The sequence below is a fragment of the Pseudophryne corroboree genome, chromosome 8 (assembly GCF_028390025.1).
Source record: "Pseudophryne corroboree isolate aPseCor3 chromosome 8, aPseCor3.hap2, whole genome shotgun sequence".
NCBI lineage: Eukaryota > Metazoa > Chordata > Amphibia > Anura > Myobatrachidae > Pseudophryne > Pseudophryne corroboree.
This window is the reverse complement of record NC_086451.1, coordinates 339,831,964-339,854,975: the sequence shown is the minus strand read 5'-3', so window position 1 is coordinate 339,854,975 and position 23,012 is coordinate 339,831,964. Positions and strand designations below refer to the sequence as shown.

The window sequence follows — 23,012 nt, the reverse complement described above, 5'->3', positions numbered from 1 at the left end:
GGGACAAACGGCGAGGGTGAGACCTGCGTTCCAACACTCTGGAGCCAATTGTGTCCAGTAGCCTAAGAAGCAGAGCCTATCATTTAAGTAGGTCTGCTTCTCTCCCCTCAGTCCCACGATGCAGGGAGACTGTTGCCAGCAGTGCTCCCTGAAAATAAAAAACCTAACAAAATTCTTTTTCAGAGAAACTCAAGAGAGCTCCCATGTAATGCACCCAGTCTCATCTGGGCACAGGATCTAACTGAGGTCTGGAGGAGGGGCATAGAGGGAGGAGCCAGTGCACATCCATCTAAAGTTCTTTATAGTGCCCATGTCTCCTGTGGAGCCCGTCTATACCCCATGGTCCTTACAGAGTCCCCAGCATCCTCTAGGACATAAGAGAAATAGTGTTATCAAGCTTATTTGTATGAAATCAGTCACTAGCATTGTCCATGAGCACCTTCCAGATTCATGCTGACTCTCCAGCTACTAATTTTGATAATCCTCTTCCTAACATCAATTGCCTACTAGCTATTGTAGATTTCATTATCTGTTTCTCACTGAGCTTACTTCTTTGAGCACATTATTGCCATTTGCTCTCATACATTACCAGACTTTCGTTCCAATCAGCGAGATTGGACAGATAATCTTAAAGTGTGTATGTCCCTTAAGGAATACAGAAAGGTTCTAATTAGGGGTCCATCAATATTTTCTAAGATAATTTTTTTCTAGGTACACTGATTAATATGAAAAGACATTTGATGAACCAGGGTCAGCTTAAGATTTCATGGACAAATATACCAGTTTGCCCCACCCCCTCCACCTCTAAAGATAACCCATCTATGGGGGTAATTCAGACCTGATCGCTTGGGTGCATTTTTTGCAGCCCTGCGATCAGATAGTCGCCGTCTACAGGGGGGAGTAAAGTGCTGTTCAGGTGTGCGATCGATTTTGTAGCAGAACTGCACAAACATCAGTTTGTGCAGTCTCTGCACAACCCAGGACTTACTCACACCCTGCGATTGTTTTCTGCTGATCGGGGCCGGAGCGGACGTCAGACACCCTCCCTGAAAACGCCTGGTCCCTCCTGCATTTTTCCGGACACTCCTGTAAAACGGTCAGTTGCCACCCACATACGGCCACTTCCTGTCAATCACCTTGCGATCGCCCGTGCGATTGTTTTTTTCGCACCATCCCATCGCTAGGCACTGATGCCCGGTGCTATTGTCCGATGCGCCGGCGCATTGCGGTGCATACGCATGCGCAGTTCAGATCTGATCGCCCGCTGTGTGAAAACGCACAGCAGCGATCAGGTCTGCATAACTCCCTATATCACTACTTACCTTATACATGTCCCCAACATGATATCACCCTCCTCCTATTTACATATTACATGCAGATATTAAGATGCGTTAGAACGGTAGAAAATTTTAACATAAACTCCAACTGGCAGAGTGTAAAACTAATTATTCTCTGTACAGAGCTGCAGCATATTATGGCTCTACATTAAATAACCAAAATAAATGAGAGAATGCCATAGTAACCAATAATCCTTGTCACTTATCTTATTTATAACGCTAGTTTGAGTATGTGGGGTGCATTCCCCACACTGAAATATTTAGCAAACAACATAAATGTGTGGTAACCCATAGCAACCAAGTAGATTATTCTACCAATTATAAATACAATGAAAACAGTAAACTGTTTGCTGGGGGTTACATTAGCTGTGAAAAATGGTACGGAGAGTTTTTAGAAAGCAGCATGATATCAAAATGGGGGGGGGGGGGGGGGATTAATAACATGCAAATAAAAGTAATGGGTTCAGTATGATTTACCGACAGACACAATACTGACGATCATAATCCCGACAGTCACTGACATGCAGTCAAAATATCGATATTCGTTATGCCGACATGTTCAAAATACTAAGAAGTCAGAATACAGACATTTGAAATGCCAACATGTTAAAATACAGACATGAGTTTTTCAGGGGGGTTTAGTATCGATGTTTTGTGTCGACATGGACACCGTCCAAGTGTTCCATGTCCCCTTGCCCGGCTCGCGCTTCGGGCACACTATTATATTCACCCTCCAGGTCCACTGGGATGGTAAAGTATGAACAAGTCTGTTTTGGGGCAAAAATTCGTTAAAAATGCATGTGGGCATTTTAAATGTCAGTATTCTGATTATGTCGTCATTTTGAACATGTCGGCACAATGAGGTCGGTATTTTGACTGTTGGGCAATGGTCATCGGGATTATGACCGTTGGTAAATCAACTGCTACCCAAAAGTAATAGGGGAACTACTTTGAATAGAGAAAAGGCCATCTATAACTTTCAATATAAAATAGCAACTAAATGAGTACAAAAAATGTGAAACAAGACCTCACAACTCTTTCGATGGGTTTACAGATATAGGCTTAGATACCAACTCCAAAGTATAATTTACACACAAGAATTGTTTACATCTCTCCTGCCTTGTGTTCCCTCCACATCACACTATTTGGTGATGGGAACAAGAAACTTGCGTCACTGTAATGTCAGATGGTCCCCAGGGTTGTTAAATACTTAGTGTTGCTCATAATAATGGATAATTAAAGTTGCATTCTATTTTAGATGAAGCCTACAGTACTTTAGCAATAACAGCACTGATAATATTTAACAAGTAAAACACAACGCCCAAATGAACGACACCACAAAAAAACAAAACAAATGGATGATGGTGGAATTTTCTAGCTCAGAGGTTCTCAAACTCGGTCCTCAGGACCCCACGCAGTGCATGTTTTGCAGGTAACCCAGCAGGTGCACAGGTGTAGTAATTACTCACTGACACATTTTTAAAAGGTCCACAGGTGGAGCTAATTATTTCACTTGTGATTCTGTGAGGAGACCTGCAAAACATGCACTGTGTGGGGTCCTGAGGACCGAGTTTGAGAACCTCTGTTCTAGCTGAACACGGCTTGGACACAATTCATATACAGTTCTTGTGGGCACTTAACTTACTTATCATATGACTGAAGTGGCCTGAGGTAAGATGACAGGAGTAACTGAAGTTCTTTAGCATAGCTTCGCTCTGTTTCCAGAATGTTCTGCACTACCTTTGAAAGAGAATATATTAAAATAATAATATTAATCAACAGTATTAGAGTATATCTACATAGTGGTTATGAGTATTATGGAGCCAATAGGAAGTGCATTCTTATATGCTGGTGAGGATACCAGGAGTGGGCAAGCCATAGTGCCAGAAGTACCTGGCTATTGCTCCAGAAATTAATAATACGTCTCTGGCCTACAGAAACAGAGCCTGACCACAACAACCCTATTATCAGTGCAGGATCTGCAGGCTTATCATGATTGAGCAATTTCCATTCACTGTTCTTAAGAGGCAGGATCAGTAACTGGATGGTATGCTGGTCCTAGCAGTGCCATAATGGAGAATACTGGCAAGGCTACAGTTGATACCCCTTTTCCACCTCTGTAGCACGGGTCGCAGCCATGTCGCCTGACACGGCTGCGACTCGTGCTACAGCCCCCTTTCCCACAGCGCTCACAACCCGGCATATTGCCGGGTTGGTGACGCTGCTGCTGACGCGGCAGGGACGGCGCTGGGAGATCACAGGATCTCCCAGCGCACTGTGAACGGGAGCCGTGTCCCTTCGACACGGCTCCCGTTCACACTACACAGCTTACCGGGTTGAACACGTGTTCAACCCAGCAAGCTACCCGGGTAGGATTCCCAGATCACTTGATCCGGGAATTTGCAGGGGGACCCTTTTCCACTAGGAAAAAAATAAGAATTTACTTACCGATAATTCTATTTCTCGTAGTCCGTAGTGGATGCTGGGAACTCCGTAAGGACCATGGGGAATAGCGGCTCCGCAGGAGACAGGGCACATCTAAAGAAAGCTTTAGGATCACATGGTGTGCACTGGCTCCTCCCCCTATGACCCTCCTCCAAGCCTCAGTTAGGATACTGTGCCCGGACGAGCGTACACAATAAGGAAGGATTTTGAATCCCGGGTAAGACTCATACCAGCCACACCAATCACACTGTACAACTTGTGATCTGAACCCAGTTAACAGCATGATAATAGAGAAGCCTCTCGAAAAGATGGCTCACTACAACAATAACCCAAATTTTTTTGGTAACAATAATTATGTACCAGTATTGCAGACAATCCGCACTTGGGATGGGCGCCCAGCATCCACTACGGACTACGAGAAATAGAATTATCGGTAAGTAAATTCTTATTTTCTCTGACGTCCTAGTGGATGCTGGGAACTCCGTAAGGACCATGGGGATTATACCAAAGCTCCCAAACGGGCGGGAGAGTGCGGATGACTCTGCAGCCCCCAATGAGAGAACTCCCGGTCCTCCTCAGCCAGGGTATCAAATTTGTAGAATTTTACAAACGTATTTGCTCCTGACCAAGTAACTGCTCGGCAAAGTTGTAAAGCCGAGACCCCTCGGGCAGCTGCCCAAGATGAGCCCACCTTCCTTGTGGAGTGGGCATTTACAGATTTTTGGCTGTGGCAGGCCTGCCACAGAATGTGCAAGCTGAATTGTACTACAAATCCAACGAGCAATAGTCTGCTTAGAAGCAGGAGCACCCAGCTAGTTGGGTGCATAGAGGATAAACAGCGAGTCAGATTTCCTGACTCCAGCCGTCCTGGAAACATATATTTTCCGGGTCCTGACAACGTCTAGCAACTTGGAGTCCTCCAAGTCCCTAGTAGCCGCAGGCACCACAATAGGTTTGGTTCAGGTGAACGCTGAAACCACCTTAGGGAGAAACTGAGGACGAGTCCTCAATTCCGCCCTGTCCGAATGGAAAATCAGATAAGGGCTTTTACAGGATAAAGCCACCAATTCTGACACGCGCCTGGCCCAGGCCAGAGCCAACAGCATGACCACTTTTTCTGTGAGATATTTTAACTCCACAGATCTAAGTGTGTCAAACCAATGTGACTTTTGGAACCCAAAAACCACCTGGAGATCCCAAAAGTGCCACTAAGGGCACAAAAGGAGGCTGTATATGCAGTACCCCTTTAACAAATGTCTGAACTTCAGGGACTGAAGCTAGTTCTTTTTTGGAAGAAAATTGACAGAGCCGAAATTTGAACCTTAATGGACCCCAATTTCAGGCCCATAGATACTCCTGTTTGCAGGAAATGTAGGAATCGACCCAGTTGAATTTCCTCCGTCGAGCCTTACTGGCCTCGCACCACGCAACATATTTTCGCCAAATGCGGTGATAATGTTTTGCGGTTACATCCTTCCTGGCTTTGATCAGGATAGGGATGACTTCATCCGGAATGCCTTTTTCCTTCAGGATCCGGCGTTCAACCGCCATGCCGTCAACGCAGCCGCGGTAAGTCTTGGAACAGACAAGGTCCTTGCTGGAGCAGGTCCCTTCTTAGAGGTAGAGGCTACGGATCCTCCGTGAGCATCTCTTGAAGTTCCGGTTACCAATTCCTTCTTGGCCAATCCGGAGCCACTAATATAGTGCTTACTCCTCTCCATCTTATCAATCTCAGTACCTTGGGTATGAGAGGCAGAGGAGGGAACCCATACACTGATTGGTACACCCACGGTGTTACCAGAGCATCTACAGCTATTGCCTGAGGGTCCCTTGACGTGGCGCAATACCTGTCGAGTTTTTCCCAACGGTTTATAATCATGTGGAAGACTTCTGGGTGAAGTCCTTACTCTCCCGGGTGGAGGTCGTGCTGAGGAAAACTGCTTCCCAGTTGTCCACTCCCGGAATGAAAACTGCTGACAGTGCTATCACATGCAGCTTCTGCCATTGCCCTCCTGCTTCTTGTGGCACCCTGTCTGTTTACGTGGGTGACTGCCGTAATGTTGTCCGACTGGATCAACACCGGCTGACCTTGAAGCAGAGGTCTTGCTAAGCTTAGAGCATTGTAAATGGCCCTTAGCTTCAGGATATTTATGTGAAGTGATGTCTCCAGGCTTGACCATAAGCCCTGGATATTCCTTCCCTGTGTGACTGCTCCCCAGCCTCGCAGGCTGGCATCCGTGGCCACCAGGACCCAGTCCCGCATGCCGAATCTGCGGCCCTCTAGAAGATGAGCACTCTGCAACCACCACAGGAGGGATACCCTTGTCCCTGGTGACAGGGTTATCCGCTGAAGCATCTGAAGATGCGACCCGGACCATTTGTCCAGTAGGTTCCACTGGAAAGTCTTGCGTGGAATCTGCCGAATGGGATTGCTTCGTAGGAAGCCACCATTTTTACCCAGAACCCTTGTGCATTGATGCACTGAGACTTGGTTCGGTTTTAGGAGGTTCCTGACTAGCTCGGATAACTCCCTGGCTTTCTCCTCCGGGAGAAACACCTTCTTTCTGGACTGTGTCCAGGATCATCCCTAGGAACAGAAGACAAGTCGTCGGAACCAGCTGCGATTTTGGAATATTGAGAATCCAATCGTGCTGCCGCAACACTACCTGAGGTAGTGCTACACCGATCTCCAACTGTTCCCTGGATCTCACCCTTATCAGGGAATCGTCCAAGTAAAGGATAACTAAAATTCCCTTCCTTCGAAGGAATATCATCATTACGGTCATTACTTCAGTAAAGACCCGGGGTGCCGTGGACCATCCCTACGGCAGCGTCTGAACTGATAGTGACAGTTCTGTACCATAACCTGAGATACCCTTGGTGAGAAGGGTAAATTTTGACATGAAGGTAAGCATCCTTGATGTCCCGAGACATCATGTAGTCCCCTTCTTCCAGGTTTGCAATCACTGCTCTGAGTGACTCAATTTTGAATTTGAACCTCTGTATGTAAGTGTTCAAAGATTTTAGATTTTAGATTTTAAAATCGGTCTCACCGAGCCGTCTGGCTTCGGTACCACAATAGTGTGGAATAATACCCCGTTCCCTGTTGCAGGAGGGGTACCTTAATTATCACCTGCTGGGAATACAGCTTGTGAATGGCTTCCAAAACTGCCTCCCTGTCAGCGGGAGACGTCGGTAAAACAGACTTTTGGAAACGGCGAGGGGAATACGTCTCGAATTCCAATTTGTACCCCTGAAATATTACCTGAAGGATCCAGGGGTCTACTTGCGAGTGAGCCCACTGCGCACTGAAATTCATTGAGAACGGGCCCCCACCGTGCCTGAACTTGTAAAGCCCTAGCGTCATACTGAGAGCTTGGCAGAGGCGGAAAAGGGTTTCTGTTCCTGGGAACTGGCTGATCTCTGCAGCCATTTTCCTCTCCCTCTGTCACGAGCAGAAAAGAGGAACCCTTTTGTCCGCTTGCCAACCAGGACTGCGCCTGATAATACGGCGTCTTATTTTGAGAGGCGACCTGGGGTACATCCCCTTTTTTTTTTTTTTTTTTAAGGCAATACTTCCAAATGCCGTTTGGAATCCGCATCACCTGACCACTTTACTGGTATAATTGGACAACACACTTATACTTGATGCCAGTCGGCAAATATTCCGCTGTGCATCATGCATATATAGAAATGCATCTTTTAATTGCTCTATAGGCAATAATATACTGTCCTTATCTAGGATATCAAATTTCCAGTCAGGGAATCCGACCACGCCAACCCAGCACTGCACATCCAGGCTGAGGCGATTGCTGGTCGCAGTATAACACCAGTATGTGTGTAAATACATTTTAGGATACGCTCCTGCTTTCTATCAGCAGGATCCCTAAGGGCGGCCATCTCCAGAGAGGGTAGAGCCCTTGTTCTTACAAGCGTGTGAGCGCCTTATCCCCCCTAGGGGGTGTTTCCCAATGCACCCTAACCTCTGGCGGGAAAAGGTATACTGCCAATAACTTTTTAGAAATTATCAATTGTTATCGGGGGGAAACCCACGCATCATCACACACCTCATTTTATTTCTCAGATTCAGGAAAACTACAGGAAGTTTTTCCTCACCAAACATAATACCCCTTTTTTTGGTGGTATTTATATTATCAGAAGAGTGTAAACTTTTTCCATTGCCTCAATCATGCAATGTGTGGCCCTATTGGAAATCATGGTTGTCTCTTCACCGTCGACACAGGAGTCAGTATCCGTGTCGGCGTCTGTATCTGAGGTAACGGGCGCTTTAGAGCCCCTGTATGAGACGTCTGGACATGCACAAGCCGAGTAGCCGGCTGTCTCATGTCAACCACTGTCTTTTATACAAAGCTGACACTGTCACGCAATTTCAACAGTACATCCACTCAGGTGTCGACCCCCCAGGGGGTGACAACACTATTACAGACACTCTACTCCGTCTCCTCATCATTTTTCTCCTCATACATGTCGACACAAACGTACCGACACACAGCACACACACAGGGAATGCTCTGATAGAGGACAGGACCCCACTAGCCCTTTGGGGAGACAGAGGGAGAGTTTGCCAGCACACACCAGAGCGCTATATATATACAGGGATAACCTTATATAAGTGTTTTCCCTTTATAGCTGCTGTATTGTTTATACTGCGCCTAATTTGTGCCCCCCTCTCTTTTTTAACCCCTTTCTGTAGTGTAGTGACTGCAGGGGAGAGCCAGGGAGCTTCCCTCCAACTGAGCTGTGAGGGAAAATGGCGCCAGTGTGCTGAGGAGATAGGCTCCGCCCCTTTCTCGGCGTCCTTATCATCCGTTTTCTTGTATGTTTTGGCAGGGGTTAAATGCATCCATATAGCCCAGGAGTTATATGTGATGCATTTATTTTAGCCATAAAAGGTTTTCTATCGATTTATTGCGTCTCAGGGCGCTGCCCCCCCAGCGCCCTGCACCCTCAGTGACCGGAGTGTGAAGTGTGCTGAGAGCAATGGCGCACAGCTGCAGTGCTGTGCGCCTACCTTTATCTGAAGACAGGAAAGTCTTCTGCCGCCGATTTTTCCGGACCTCTTCGCTCTTCTGGCTCTGTAAGGGGGCCGGCGGCGCGGCTCCGGTGACCCATCCAGGCTGAACCTGTGATCGTCCCTCTGGAGCTAATGTCCAGTAGCCTAAGAAGCCCAATCCACTCTGCACGCAGGTGAGTTCGCTTCTTCTCCCCTTAGTCCCTCGATGCAGTGAGCCTGTTGCCAGCAGGTCTCACTGAAAATAATAAACCTAAACTAAAACTTTCACAAAGAGCTCAGGAGAGCCCCTAGTGTGCACCCTTCTCGTCGGGCACAGAAAATCTAACTGAGGCTTGGAGGAGGGTCATAGGGGGAGGAGCCAGTGCACACCAGGTGATCCTAAAGCTTTCTTTAGATGTGCCCTGTCTCCTGCGGAGCCGCTATTCCCCATGGTCCTTACGGAGTTCCCAGCATCCACTAGGACGTCAGAGAAACACGGGTTAATGCGCGCCCCCGCACATTTACCCGTGTTTTAAAAGTTAGTGGAAAAGGGGTATGAGTTAGCCCTCAATTTAGAAATACAGAAATATATGACCCAAAGTAGCTGCTACTATCATGTAGTTTAGGACCACAAGAACAGAGACACCTTGCTGTGGCTTGAGGCTTATCATATGTTTACAAATGTATGTAAAAGAGAACTGTGCATCGTTATTATCATGTAGGATGCACATCTCATTTGCTGGCTCATTGCAGTGTGCTGAGGAAACGGGTTCTCTTTTTTTCATATCAGGTGACATTGTCTCGCATATGAAACTAATTCTATAGAGGTACATACATGCATGTCCAGTGTTTGTGAAGTAGCGGTATATAAAGGAGGGATTAACTAGTGAAATCAAAGTGAGCCTTATTCTGAACTTCTAGGTGACTGCTTTCTCACAGACTACTTGTCATTATGAAACGCAATAAAATGGGAATGTCAACTTACCACAATGTATTTAATTCTACTACAGAAATGAAAGTGGACCTACAAACTTTAGTGCCTTAAAACAGGGGAACCTACAGTATACATGGGTGTAATACAGGATACCGGTGTTTGGGATGCTGGCAATCAGAAGACCGACACTGGCATTCTGATGCTCAGCATACCCTACCACCCTAGCCCCCTAACCCTCCCTTCCTGCAGCCTAACCCTAACCCCCCTACTTCCCCGCAACCTAACCCTAATCATCCCCGGTGGTGTATAAACCTAACCCTCCCTTCCCTTCAGTCTAGCCCTAACCCTCCCTTTCCCACAGCCTAACCGTAACCCTCCCACCGCAGCCTAAACCTAACCACATTCCCCATGGCCAAACCTAGGAATCCCCGGAATACTTACGTTCAGGATGTCGGCAGTCGGGATACCGGCGTTGGCATTCCAAGTTATGTCGTATTTCCGGTGCTGGCATTCTGGACGTGTGTCGGGATTCCGGCGCCAGGATTTCAAGTGCTGGCATCCGGCCTACCGGCATCCTGACTGCATCATGTTTTCAGTATTCCAGAAAATTGCAATATATCCTTATGTGCACTTAGGAATTGGCAGAATATATAAAGATACGTTTTCTCTCTTCCAAAACGAATGTGCCAGAGGATGATTTTATGTTTGAACTACAGCATATACAGTGATGGGTTTCCGTGGACAAATAGAAATGTTCACCATAAAATGAGGGCTCCCTTATGGATACTGTAAGGCTTATCAGGAACAGTTGCTGCATCACATGGGGTAATTGTATGAAGCAGTGATAAGAGTGGAGAAGTGAGGCAGTGGAGAAGTTGCCCATGGCAACCAATCAGCTGTTCTGTATAATTTTATAGTATGCAAATTATAAATGTTACTTCAATGCTGATTGGTTGCCATGGGCCATTATCACTGCTTCATACATTTACCCCATGTATGTTGTGTACATGCATGTGATCTCTCTGGCAAGAAAGAACTATGTATAGCCAAGACATGCAATGAAATCTTGCTGCTCCATAATGTCTCCCTTCGTGTTGCATATTATGGGGCTAATTCAGGCTGGATCGCAGTGTGCCATCCAACCGGAATTTTTGCTGAAAAGATGCGGGCCCGTTTTGCGCATGCGCCCGCATTTTCTGCAGGGGGTCCGCAGAAAATGCAATCACCGCGGTCGCGGGGGCAACGCTCTGTTTCCAGGGAGGAGTCGGAACGTTGCGAGGGCGGGGCAACCCAAAACGGTGGGCGATGCGGCGCGAACAGGGCGTGGTCACGGTGGCTGCGTGACGTCACACATAGCCGCTGTGACAGCTAAGCTGCACCGGCAGGAGTCATCTTTAGTTTCTGCTGACAAACAGAAATTGCGAAGCGATTGCAATTTCTGCTTGTTGAAGGGGGGGAGGCGCCGGTCAGCAAGCAGGACAGCCTTGCCCAGCGATGAGCGGACCCCAGCATGGGACCAAAAGGATAGCAATTTCTGCTAATTAGCAGAATTAGCTATCCTTACTGAATTAGCCCCTATATGCTTATAATACGTGGACAGAGGCAGGTGCATTGTGGTTGGCTCCCTGTCACCTGTATTCTCTGTTTTGTGGATACATGCCAATCACATTTGCAGACAGCACAATACATGTTACATTTTACAGTACACATGCGGCAAAATGTATAAGTAAATGTGCCATTAGCAGTTCTCCTTCCCCATAACATATTTCTATAAATTTATAGTAAATTCCTGTCAGGTTATGATGGTGCAGAGTAAACAAAGCCGGTCATTCAGGGGTGGTTGTTTTACATAACGTTTGATCCATTTTCATCTACATTCTTCCCGGACTTTGCAGAACCATGGCTTACCTAACTGCTTTTTCTTGTACAACTGAGACATTTTATCTATCCAATCTCCTGAACATATTATGAATATGAAGTGTTCATTTTTTAGAGAGTCTGGCGCCCCAATAGTTCTCTATGTAGAGGTCAGGAGAGTATTAGTGTAAGGGGAATGTGCAAGAATGCAGTGCTAACATATTGCTTAGTAGTTACCCTCCTATTGTTACTTTGCTGTTAAAAGAGAACACCTTTCATTGCTATTGTTTTGTATGATATTTATTTTTTCGTCACACTATTAGCTATGTTTTAATAACACCTTGCTGAGAAAATTAGCGACATCGCTCATATTCACCCTTCCTAAGTGACGTCGCTCACTTTCTTAGCAAGTGTGTATGCAAATCATACTGAAACCATCTCCCCTTCTGGTAGAATGTGGGATATTGAAAGGCTTGCTTCCCAGTAAGAAAGTGCTACCAGTACTGAAGTAGCAGGCTTTGGAAACACTTTATTGTTTTATTTATAAATATCAAATTAAAATTGTAGTATTCAATGTGCAATGAAATGTCACATGGTTGAACTAGCAACTTACAAACATAAACATTGTTGAGACTTGCACTATATTATTGCCTGAGGGCCTTAGGACTCAATGGAGACATGAAGTATGTCTACAGGGATTTAGTGGAAAGGTGGGAATTGCCTTTAAAAATGTATATAAGAATATATTGCAGAATATAAAGTCACTCAATAGGACACTGCTCTATAAGATAAAGATTCAAGTGTCCCAGAGTGTATTCACCGATAATATCCTACATTGCCTTTCACGTAATATAAATAACATAATTAGAATAATGATAGGACAACTTTGCTTACCACGGTGTAATAATTTTTGGTTAGCTGTGTAACATCACAAACTTGTAGTGCCTTTGGGGAGAGTGGTTTATCTGGTTAAAATAAATAAGTAAATAAATAAGTAAAATACATAAATACATAAATAAATGCATATTTAAAACTATACACACGCAAATAAAACATATGCTATTAATAATTAACATGACCTGTTAAGGCAAACTAGGGTTCTTAAAACATAATTTTTCTGAGAGAACACTGCGGTGTTAGTAGGGAAACAGTGCTTGACCATGGAGGTTACAGGTCACTAAACAAGTCTCTGAAATATGCAATCTTGTATTATTCTGCCTGGAAAAAGGTAATGGGGTACACACGGAGCAATATTTACTTAATTTTTAAGCAATCCCGACTAAATTGCTTAGAAATTAAACAAACATCGCTCCACGTGTAGGGGTGCCGGCGACAGTGATGCGCAGCCCTGCGCGTAGCTATCGCCGGCTCTAGATTGGGTATGCATGCCCAATCTAGTGAGATCGCTCACCTCGCTGGGTGAAGTGAGCTTTTTTATTTTTTTTCCTCCCTCACTCAGCACACATCTCGCCGTGTGCTGAGCTTGAGAGATGTGTTCTGAGCAATCTGTGCTACATTGCTCAGCACACATCTCCGGGGACAAATCTCCGTGTGTGTACAGGGCTGTAGACTTCTAAAAAGCTTTTGTGACACAAGCCCGACTGTTTTCCTGCAGACTCTCCATGACACATGGAAAAGAGCAAGGGACACTGTAGTTTGTTGTACAAAACGTGGCCACATCACACACAGGGGAAAGCCAGAAAAACCTTACTAGCCATAACACAGGTAAAGACAGCAGCCTGCCCCGCAACCCCCCCCCCCCCCCCCTGCTCCCCCCCCCACACACACACACAGTGGCTTCCTATTTGAAGTTCTACCTGTCAGTCACAAACACAACAGGCAGTCCCAGGGGGTGATGTTTTCTCCCGTGGAAAGCCACTCCCTGCCTCACTGGCAGTCCCAGCTTGCTTCTATGGGCTGCAGTCAATGCAGTCCATAGAAGCCGCTGTTTTGCAAATGCGCAGTCCTGCTGTCATGCATGATCAGTTCCTGGCTCGTATAAGCTCCACTGTGCAGGTGCCGGGACCCAGCCAGTAGCAAGGGCTTTCCTCTCCTCCTCTGGACTAGGCAGCCCCCCTTCTACACACAGATAGGAGCTGCCGCTGGTTAAAGTCTTTCCTCGCATTTATCTGCTGACTTTAGCAACATGTTTTAAATTGGTTCTCAGTGGTCATATAATTTTATAATTAAGTTTTAGTTAGATCCATATAATGATGTCTTTGTTATACTTTTATTTGATTAGGTCTCAACTTTTAATTTCCTTTCATAGAATACTACATAAATGCAGTTTTTACTACTGACATGATAAAGTACATGCAGATGTCTCCTCACACATATTTGCTGCAGTTGCATCAAACAGCCCCTCTTGGCAAGTCAGGTCCTATGAGACTCTGCTAGTGTCAGTCATCTAGTTTTTTTTGCCATGAATGCATGTTAGTTGCAATGCGATGCAACTAGGAACATCATTGACTGGGCTGATTCATTTGATATGCGCACTACTATATCTGTGTGCGACTGAGTCTCTGAATCTGGATACAAAGTGATACAGCGGCCGTGGCTATTTTCCATGCCAAGTTTGGTTGTGCATACAGACTCAGTCACACACAGATATACAAGTGTAGCATATCAAATTTATCAGCACAGTCTCCTGGTGCATCCTAGTCGCATCAAAGTCAGACTAAGAGGAGCCAGCTGCCAGGTAGCAAGACTCTCTCAGAGTCTGTGAACAAGGCATAGTGTGTGTGTGGGGGGAGAAGCAACAGCATGGGAATCATGAGAGAAAAGGAGGGGAGCACTGACCACAGACAGCATGGGATCGGTCTGTGGAGGGGAAACAGAAGAACACACATTAAACACCCACTGCACCTCCATAATCACCCAATGCCTCCCCCTGCCAACCGCTGTTTCACCCTGTCACCCTCCAACTCTCCCCTGCCACCTTCCGACTCTCCTGCCACCCTGCGACTCTCTGTTGACCACGCATGTGTGATAGCCATTTTGCGGTAACTTGATGGGGTCCTGTAATAATTTTTATTGTCAGACGGGGTCCCAGAGCAAAATAGTTTTGAGAACCTCTGCTCTAAGCGTAAACAAATAAAACACATGCAAATAAAAAATAGGATTTTAATACCTACCGGTAAATCCTTTTCTTGTAGTCCATAAGGGATATTGGGGGAAACTAGTACGATGGGGTAGACTGGGTCCAAAGGAGCCAGTGCACTTTAAATTTCTTCAACTGGGTGTGCTGGCTCCTCCCCTCTATGCCCCCTCCCACAGGCAGTTATAGGTAAAAACGTGCCCGAAGGAGAAAGGACATATATGAGAGAAAGAACATGATAACAGAAAGGGTGGTGAGATATACACACCAGCACACCACTAATATACAACAACCAGCAATGGCTGGTAACAACAACAGCAACAGCTGAACAGGTAACTATAGAACAAGAACCTGCACAAAAGTCCACGCACTGAGGCAGGTGCCCAATATCCCTTATGGACTACGAGAAAAGGATTTACTGGAAGGTATTAAAATCCTATTTTCTCTAGCATCCATAAAGGATATTGTGGGAAACTAGTACAATGGGGAAGTACCAAAGCTTCCAGAACGTGCGGGAACGTGTGGAGACTGCTGCAGCACCGCCTGGCCAAACTCTGTATCCTCTTTGGCCAGGGTATCAAGTTTGTAGAACTTCACAAAAGTGTTCTTCCCCGACCAGGTAGCAGTTCTGCATAGTTGCAAGTCCGAGACTCCACGGGCAGCCGCGCAGGAAGAGCCCACTGATCTAGTAGAGTGGGCCTTTAGAGACCTAGGAACAGGTAAGGCTGCCGACACATAGACCTGTTGGATAGTAAGCCTAAGCCAACGAGCAATTGACTGCTGTGAAACAGGGCAACCCTTCTTCTGCGTACCATACAGCACAAACAAGGAATCCGTCTGTTTGACCCAAGCTGTACGCTTGACATATATCTTCAAGGCGCAAACAGCATCCAATGCCTCCGGAGGACAAGAAGCGTCAGAACTGTACGGAACCACAATAGGTTGATTCAGGTTAAATGCGGAGACAACCTTTGGCAGGAACTGCTGTCTAGTCCGGAGCTCCACTCTGTCCTCATAAAAGACCAAGGCCCTCATTCCGAGTTGTTCGCTCGCAAGCTGCTTTTAGCAGCATTGCACACGCTAAGCCGCCGCCTACTGGGAGTGAATCTTAGCTTATCAAAATTGCGACTGAAAGGTTCTCAAAATTGCGAATAGAAATTTCTTTGCAGTTTCTGAGTAGCTCGAGACTTACTCTTCCAGTGCGATCAGTTCAGTGCTTGTCGTTCCTGGTTTGACGTCACAAACACACCCAGCGTTCGCCCAGACACTCCTCCGTTTCTCCAGCCACTCCCGCGTTTTTCCCAGAAACGGCAATGTTTTTTCACACACTCCCATAAAACGGCCAGTTTCCGCCCAGAAACACCCACTTCCTGTCAATCACATTACGAACACCAGAACGAAGAAAAAACCTCGTAATGCCGTGAGTAAAATACCAATCTTCATAGCAAATTTACTTGGCCCAGTCGCAGTGCGAACATTGCGCATGCGCAATAAGCGGAAAATCGCTGCGATGCGAAAAAAAATACAGAGCGAACAACTCGGACTGACCACCCAAGTACGGACTTTTACACGATAAGGCCCCCAATTCTGAAACACGTTGAGCAGAAGCCAGGGCCAGTAACATCACCGTCTTCCACGTGAGGTACTTGTCTTCTACCGTCATCAGAGGTTCAAACCAGGAGGACTGTAGAAATTTCAACACTACATCCAAATCCCAGGGTGCCATAGGCGGCACAAAGGGAGGTTGTATGTGGAGTACCCATTGCAAGAAGGTCTGAACTTCTGGCAACACTGCCAATTTCTTCTAAAAGAAAACGGAGAGAGCGGAAATCTGGACCTTAATGGAACACAGACGTAAGCCCTTATCCACACCAGACTGCAGGAAACGTCCCAAGTGAAACTCTGCAGGCGGATACGTGCGTTCCTCACACCAAGAGACATATCTCCTCCAGATATGATGATTAGTGTTTTGAGGTAACAGGTTTCCTGGCCTGAACCATGGTTGCAATAACCTTCTTGGAAAGGCCCTTGTGAGCTAGGATGTTCCGCTCAACTTTCAGGCCATCAAACGAAGTCGCCGTAAGTCCGGGTAAACGAACGGTCCTTGTTGAAGAAGATCTCTTCTGAGTGGTAGAGGCAAAGGGTCTTCGACGGGCAAGTCCAGAAGATCCGCGTACCACGCCCTCCGAGGCAATTAGAATTACCTGGACACCTTGATTCCTGATTCGCTTTAACACTCTTGGGAGCAATGGGATCGGAGGAAACAGGTAGACCAGCCGGTACGGCCAAGGCGACGCCAGTGCGTCCACTGCCCTCGCCTGAGGGTCCCTGGTCCGAGAGCAATACCAGGGAAGTCTCTTGTTGAGACGACAAGCCATCGTGTCTATTTGTGGGCAACCCCACCGGTCGATGATCTGCTGGAACACCAGATGGTTGAGCCCCCACTCCCCCGTGTGGAGATCGTGATGACTCAGGAAGTCCGCCTCCCAGTTGTCCACACCCGGAATGAAGATTGCCGACATGGCTCTTGCATTTCTTTCCGCCCAGAGGAGTATCTTTGACACCTCACACATGCAGGCTCTGCTTTTTGTCCCTTCTTGTCGATTGATATATGCCACCGCTGTGGCATTGTCCAACTGTACCTGGATCGCGTGATCCTTGAGTAGAGGCTTGAAGTAGAGCATTGTAGATCGCCCAAAGTTCCAGAATGTTGATTGGAAGGAGGCTTTCGTGGGCTGACCACAGGCCCTGGAACTGCACCCCTTGGGTGACAGGTCCCCATCCGCTCAGACTCGCATCGTCGTGAGGAGGGTCCAATCCTGAATCCCAAAACTCCTGCCCTCCAGGAGATTGGAGGGCTGTAGCCACCACAGGAGGGAAATACTGGCCTGAGGTGACAGCTGAATCATCCGGTGCATCTGGAGATGCGATCCGGACCACTTTCTCAGGAGAACCAACTGAAACGTTCTGGCATGGAACCTCCCATACTGGATTGCCTCGTATGAGGCAACCATCTTTCCCAACAATCTTATGCAGAGATGTGCGGCCACTCGAGTAGGTCGGAGCACCATGCGGACTATCTCCTGAAGTGTTTTCACCTTGTCCTCTGGTAGAAACACCTTCTGGGCCACAGTATCCAGCAACATCCCCAGGAACAGGAGCCTCGGAGTTGGCTCCAGGTGGGGCTTCTGTAAGTTGAAGATTCACCCATGCTCGGACAGAAGACAGATGGTGCGGTAGATATTGAGCAACAAAAGCTCCCTGGATCTTGCCTTTATCAGAAAATCGTCCAGATAAGGGACCACAATGATCCCCTGGACCCGGAGTTGAAGCATCATCTCCGCCATCATCTTCGTGAATACCCTCAGGGCTGTTGACAGGCCGAAGGGCAGTGCCTGGAATTGGAAGTGATCGTCCAGCAGGGCAAACCGCAGGTACGCCTGATGAGGAGGCCAAATCGGAATATGGAGACAGGCGTCCTTGACATCCAAGGAGACAATAAATTCCTGTTCTTCCGGGCCCACAATCCCTGCTCGCAGGGATTCCATTTTGAACTTGAACACCCTCAAATAAGGAATCAAGGACATCAGATTCAGAAAGGGTCTGACCGAACCGTTCGGCTTCTGCACCACAAACATGTCTGAGTAAAACCCCTTGCCACGTTGCGGTAGTGGTACTGGAACAATGGCGTGAGACTGGACCAACTTTCAGATAGCCTGTTGCAACGTAACTTGCATATCCTCCAAAGCTGGTAAGCTTGATTTGAAAAATCATTGGGGGGGGGGGGGGGTTTGTACTGTCGAACTCCAGCTTGTAGCCTTGAGAAACGCGCTCCCTGACCCAGGCATCTTGACAGGAGGTCTCCCAGACGCGCTGTAATGACGCAGTCGAGCTCCCACCTCAAGATCCCCTCGGGGAGGGTGGGCACTGTCATACTGAAGCCTTAGTGGAAGCACAACTGATGGACTGTTTCTGAGAACTGGTACTTGCAGGTTTTCTGGACGTACCTCTGGTGCCTCTAGCCGCATTGGAGGCACCTCTGGCCTTCGATCGAAATGCGCGAAACCGAAAGGACTGGATAGATGGTCCCGGATAGGAACATCTCGCTGGCGGGGCCCCAGAGGGGAGAAACGTGGATTTCCCAGCCGTAACTTTGGAAATCCATGCATCCAGTTCAACCCCAAAAAGCCATTCCACAGAAAAGGGGAGAGATTCCACATTACGTTTGGATTCTGCGTCCGCAATCCACTGGCGCAACCACAAGGCCCTGCGCGCCAACACCGCCATGGCAGACGTCCGAGCATTAATGTTCTCCATCTCCTTGAGGGAATTATAGGGGACAAGGGCAGTGTGCTGAATGTGCTTCAGGAGGTTTACCATAGTAACTAAGGGCATATCCCCCAAGAGGCTCCCTTGATTCTGAGTAGCCCAAGAACACGCAATGACCGGTCTTTGTGAAAGGCCGCCTGCAGTGTATATAGATTTTAGGGTAGTCTCTATCTTTCGATCCCCAGGATCCTTCATAGTGAAGGAGCCCCGAGCAGGCAGCACCGACTTCTTAAGACAGGCGAGAGACTGAGACATCCACCCCAGGGGGTTCCTCACAAAATTTCCTACCTTGAGGAGCAAATGGGAAAGTGCGCAAAACTTTTTTTGGACACTTGGAATTTTTTGTCTGGATTTTCCAGGCCTGTTTGAATAAGTAATCTAACTCTGGAGAATCAGGGAAAGTGACATTGGGCTTGTTTTGTACAAAGAAAAACGACTGCTGTGATGCAGCATCCTCTAGAGGGAGCTTTAACACATCCCTTATAGCCAAAATGAGGGGTTCAATACCCTGAGTAAAATCAGGACCCTTACCAATGGGATCCAGGTCATCCCCATCATCTCGAATATCATCATCTAAATCTGATAGCAGAGCAGGTAAACCACGCTTCTGTGGACCTGCATGAGAGAGGGGGGGCAGTGCATCAGCCCTAGCAGCTAAATCTGCATCAGCTTGTTGCAGTAGCTGAGTCTTCTGCACATTAGCAGTGAGCTGGGAAGACATATCTGACATCATAGTGTTAAGAGACCCTAACCATTGGGGCTCTGGACCCTCTCCCCCAGCCCCTTCACTGATTTGTGAAGATTGACTGCATTGTTCACAGGAAACAGAATTATTAGATAATGAAGAGAATCTGGTGTGACATACACTGCGCAGCTTGTGTTTACCCATATTTCACAGTAAGCACAATAACATACACATACACACAGACAGTTATAATGCAAGCCTGCCCTACTGTATGTGAGAGGAGACACAGATGAGAGAGGACACCAGCACACCCTGAGCTGCACAGCCCCAGTGAGGCTGTCAGCTATCTAAACACAGTAAACACTAACAATTGAAGTCCTACAGAGAATCAGGATAGTGTACACAAGCGGCTCTCCCCCTTTGCTACACCCTGTACCAGTTTTCCAGCGTGTCTTGTGAGGCAGGAAGCGCTGTGTGTGCTACAGATGGCTACTGTAAACAGAGGAAGGCGCCAAAACGCCTCAGGTCCTGCTCGGAGTTAGCTTCGCCCCCTCTAATGGCACTATAATGAATATTTATACTGGCAAAGTCTCCTTCATAGCGTAAAACATCACAAGTGCTAGTTCTACATGGGGGATTTCAGCGCGACCCCCCCTGGAGGGTCCCGTACGCCGCGCCCGTGGTCAGCCGCACCATGAACCGGGGGGGACCCCTAGCAGGGCCCCGGGTTTGTACTCACCACCGATGTCACCTTCAGGCAGCGTTAGGCGTGTGCGGCGTGCTGCGGCTGTGACAGCCAAGGCGCAGAGCCCCGCTGAACAACAACCCCTCAGGACGGTGGTCCTGCAGCGGGGAAGCGGCTCTGCACCTCGTAAGGCTGGTGACCGTTCCCCCCCAACCCCCGCCCTCCCAACCACGGCGCAGGTATGCTGTTGCCCAGACAGCATACCGAAAATAATAAAAGTTTAAAATTAAATTGAAGAAAACTCTCTGGAGCTGCAGAGATGTGCATCCTCTCCTGAGGTCACTTTTTTCTAAATTGCCTGTGGGAGAGGGCATAGAGGGGAGGAGCCAGTACACCCAGCTGAAGAAATGTAAAGTGCACTGGCTCCTTTGCACCCCGTCTATACCCCACCGTACTAGTTTCCTCCAATATCCCTTATGGATGCTAGAGAAATAAAGCTATATTAGTACAAGATATAAAAAAAATCAGATTGATTTGTTTATATAAATGGTGTGAATTATTATTGTTTTATACAAACAATGAAACATTATAATGATATATTTCCAAATAACTGCTGAGAATTATATATGAATTCTTACCATTGGGTTTACATTCTTTTACATAGTTACTAGGGAACCAGCCCATTTTGCCATTCAGAGATCCTTCCCACCAGCCACCATCTATCATTTTGGTGACATAAATAGTGTCCCCTTTGCAAAATGACAGCTCATCTTCATTCTGCTGTTTGAAATTAAACTTTGCTTTCACAACTAACTGACTGCCGCCATTTCCTGTCATGTCCTGGAATAAAAAAAACAACAGAAAGCAATGCAGAGAGTATATACAGTCATAGGGATTCAACAGAATGTCAAATTATTATTTCAGTTTTCAGAATATTCAGACAATCGTCCAGTTCCACCCAATGACAGGCAATTATTCCCCACTCACCACCGTCTATGGCCGGGCCCCTTTAAAAGGTTTGGATACTGGGCTATTGCCTCCCAGTGAAAAAATTATGGCGTTTCAGATAACAGTAACCAGAAATGCAGAAATGATTGTAAAAGTATTTACAAACAGCCTCTGAAAGCCTCTATGTCCACTGCAAAATGACAAATCACATATATTGATCTGACATGACCAGGCTGTAGGAAAGAGGAAACAATTTGTTCACAGCGCTGTGAAAAAGTTGCTCCCTAATTTCTATGTATATTTATCTTGGGTATTTGCAAATACCACTTCTTACAAGCAACATGTCTATTAGGGGTAGATGTACTAAGCAGTGAAAAGATTGGAGAAGTGAGCCAGTGGAGAAGTTTGCCAATGGCAACCAATCAGAATTGAAGTAACATTTAGAATTTGCATACTATAAAACTATACAGAGGAGCTGATTGGTTGCCATGGGCAACTTATCCACTGGCTCACTTTTCACTGCTTAGTACATCTTCCCCTAGTTACTTATTTCAAATTGCATAGTCTATGGTTCTATTAGAGACAGGGTTGTTGTCTTTGGTTTTGCAAATTTCCATAAAACCAAAATATTTTTCTTTTTATAGTTTGAAATCAGGCTATACAGGAAGAAATGCCAGTAACTACATGACAATGAGTCGTGGATGACCCCTTATACCAGTGATGTGCGGTGAGCTCACTGGCTGGGGAGGCACTGGCAGCTAAACACTCAGTGTGGGGTCCCCCTGCCATGCCATTAAAGTGCCCCCCAAAGCCCAGGCCTGGAATTCCAAAAATTAAAATGTGGTCCCCCCTTCCCGAGCAACAACCAGCACTGGGCTGATAGCCAAGTGCTATGCCCCGCACCCCTGGTAGCAGAGGTTGCGGGGTTCATTGTATGCTAATATTGTTCTTCACAGGCGGCCTACAGGTCCCAGCAAGCCTGACTCAGCATGCTGGCACTTGGAGAACCAGAAGTGCCAGCATGCCCGGACATAAAGGGCCCGCTGGCACCTGTAGTCCACCTGTAAAGAAAATATAAAAAAAAAAAAACACAACTCCGTCTTTAAAAAAGCTTTATTACACAGGGTCTTCACCTGAGGGCGGCGGCCTTTAAGGTCTTTTGTGTGGCCGCCGCCTTCCCAGGGCTTCCGGCGTCTTCACCTGGGGGGGCGCCACCTCCCCATGGCTTCCGGCGTCTTCCTCTGGCATCTTCACCTGGGAAGCGGCGGCATTTAAGCTCTTTTGCATGGCCGCCGCCTTCCCAGAGCTTCCAGCGTCTTCACCTGGTGGGCAGCGGCTGCTAAGCTCTTTTGCATAGCCGCTGCCCATCCAGGACTTCCACGGCGTCTTCTCCCTTCAGGAGTTCTTCTCTGCTCCTCCTCCGCCGTCGGACTGACAGCCGCTGCCTCGCGCTGACTTATATAAGTCAGTGGGAGGGGGCGGGGCGATAACGCAGCGAGCCGTGATTGGCTCGCGGCGGCCATCTTGAATTTCAAAAATGATACTGAGGCGCCATTTTTGAAATGGGTACCGCTCCGCTGCCAAACTCTGCAGGATGGCCCTGACTGCCGCGTCCCGCCGCCGCCACCGCTGCCCGCATCTCCGCCGCCCACACATCCGCCGCCACCAACGCCCACACAGT

At 47.2% G+C, this 23,012-nt stretch overlaps 1 protein-coding gene across 3 annotated transcripts in view; it reads right to left on the bottom strand.

Moving 5' to 3' along the window:
• ARHGEF6 (Rac/Cdc42 guanine nucleotide exchange factor 6) overlaps window positions 1–23,012 on the bottom strand; it is a 258,983-nt gene that overhangs the window by 137,386 nt on the left and 98,585 nt on the right. For all 3 annotated transcript variants that reach the window (XM_063937432.1, XM_063937433.1, XM_063937434.1), the window contains exons 5-7: window positions 21,022–21,223; window positions 12,482–12,552; window positions 2,983–3,077 (exon numbers count right to left, since the gene is read on the bottom strand). In XM_063937432.1, coding sequence (XP_063793502.1) covers window positions 2,983–3,077; window positions 12,482–12,552; window positions 21,022–21,223 — 368 coding nt within the window. The remainder of the gene's footprint in view (window positions 1–2,982; window positions 3,078–12,481; window positions 12,553–21,021; window positions 21,224–23,012) is intronic.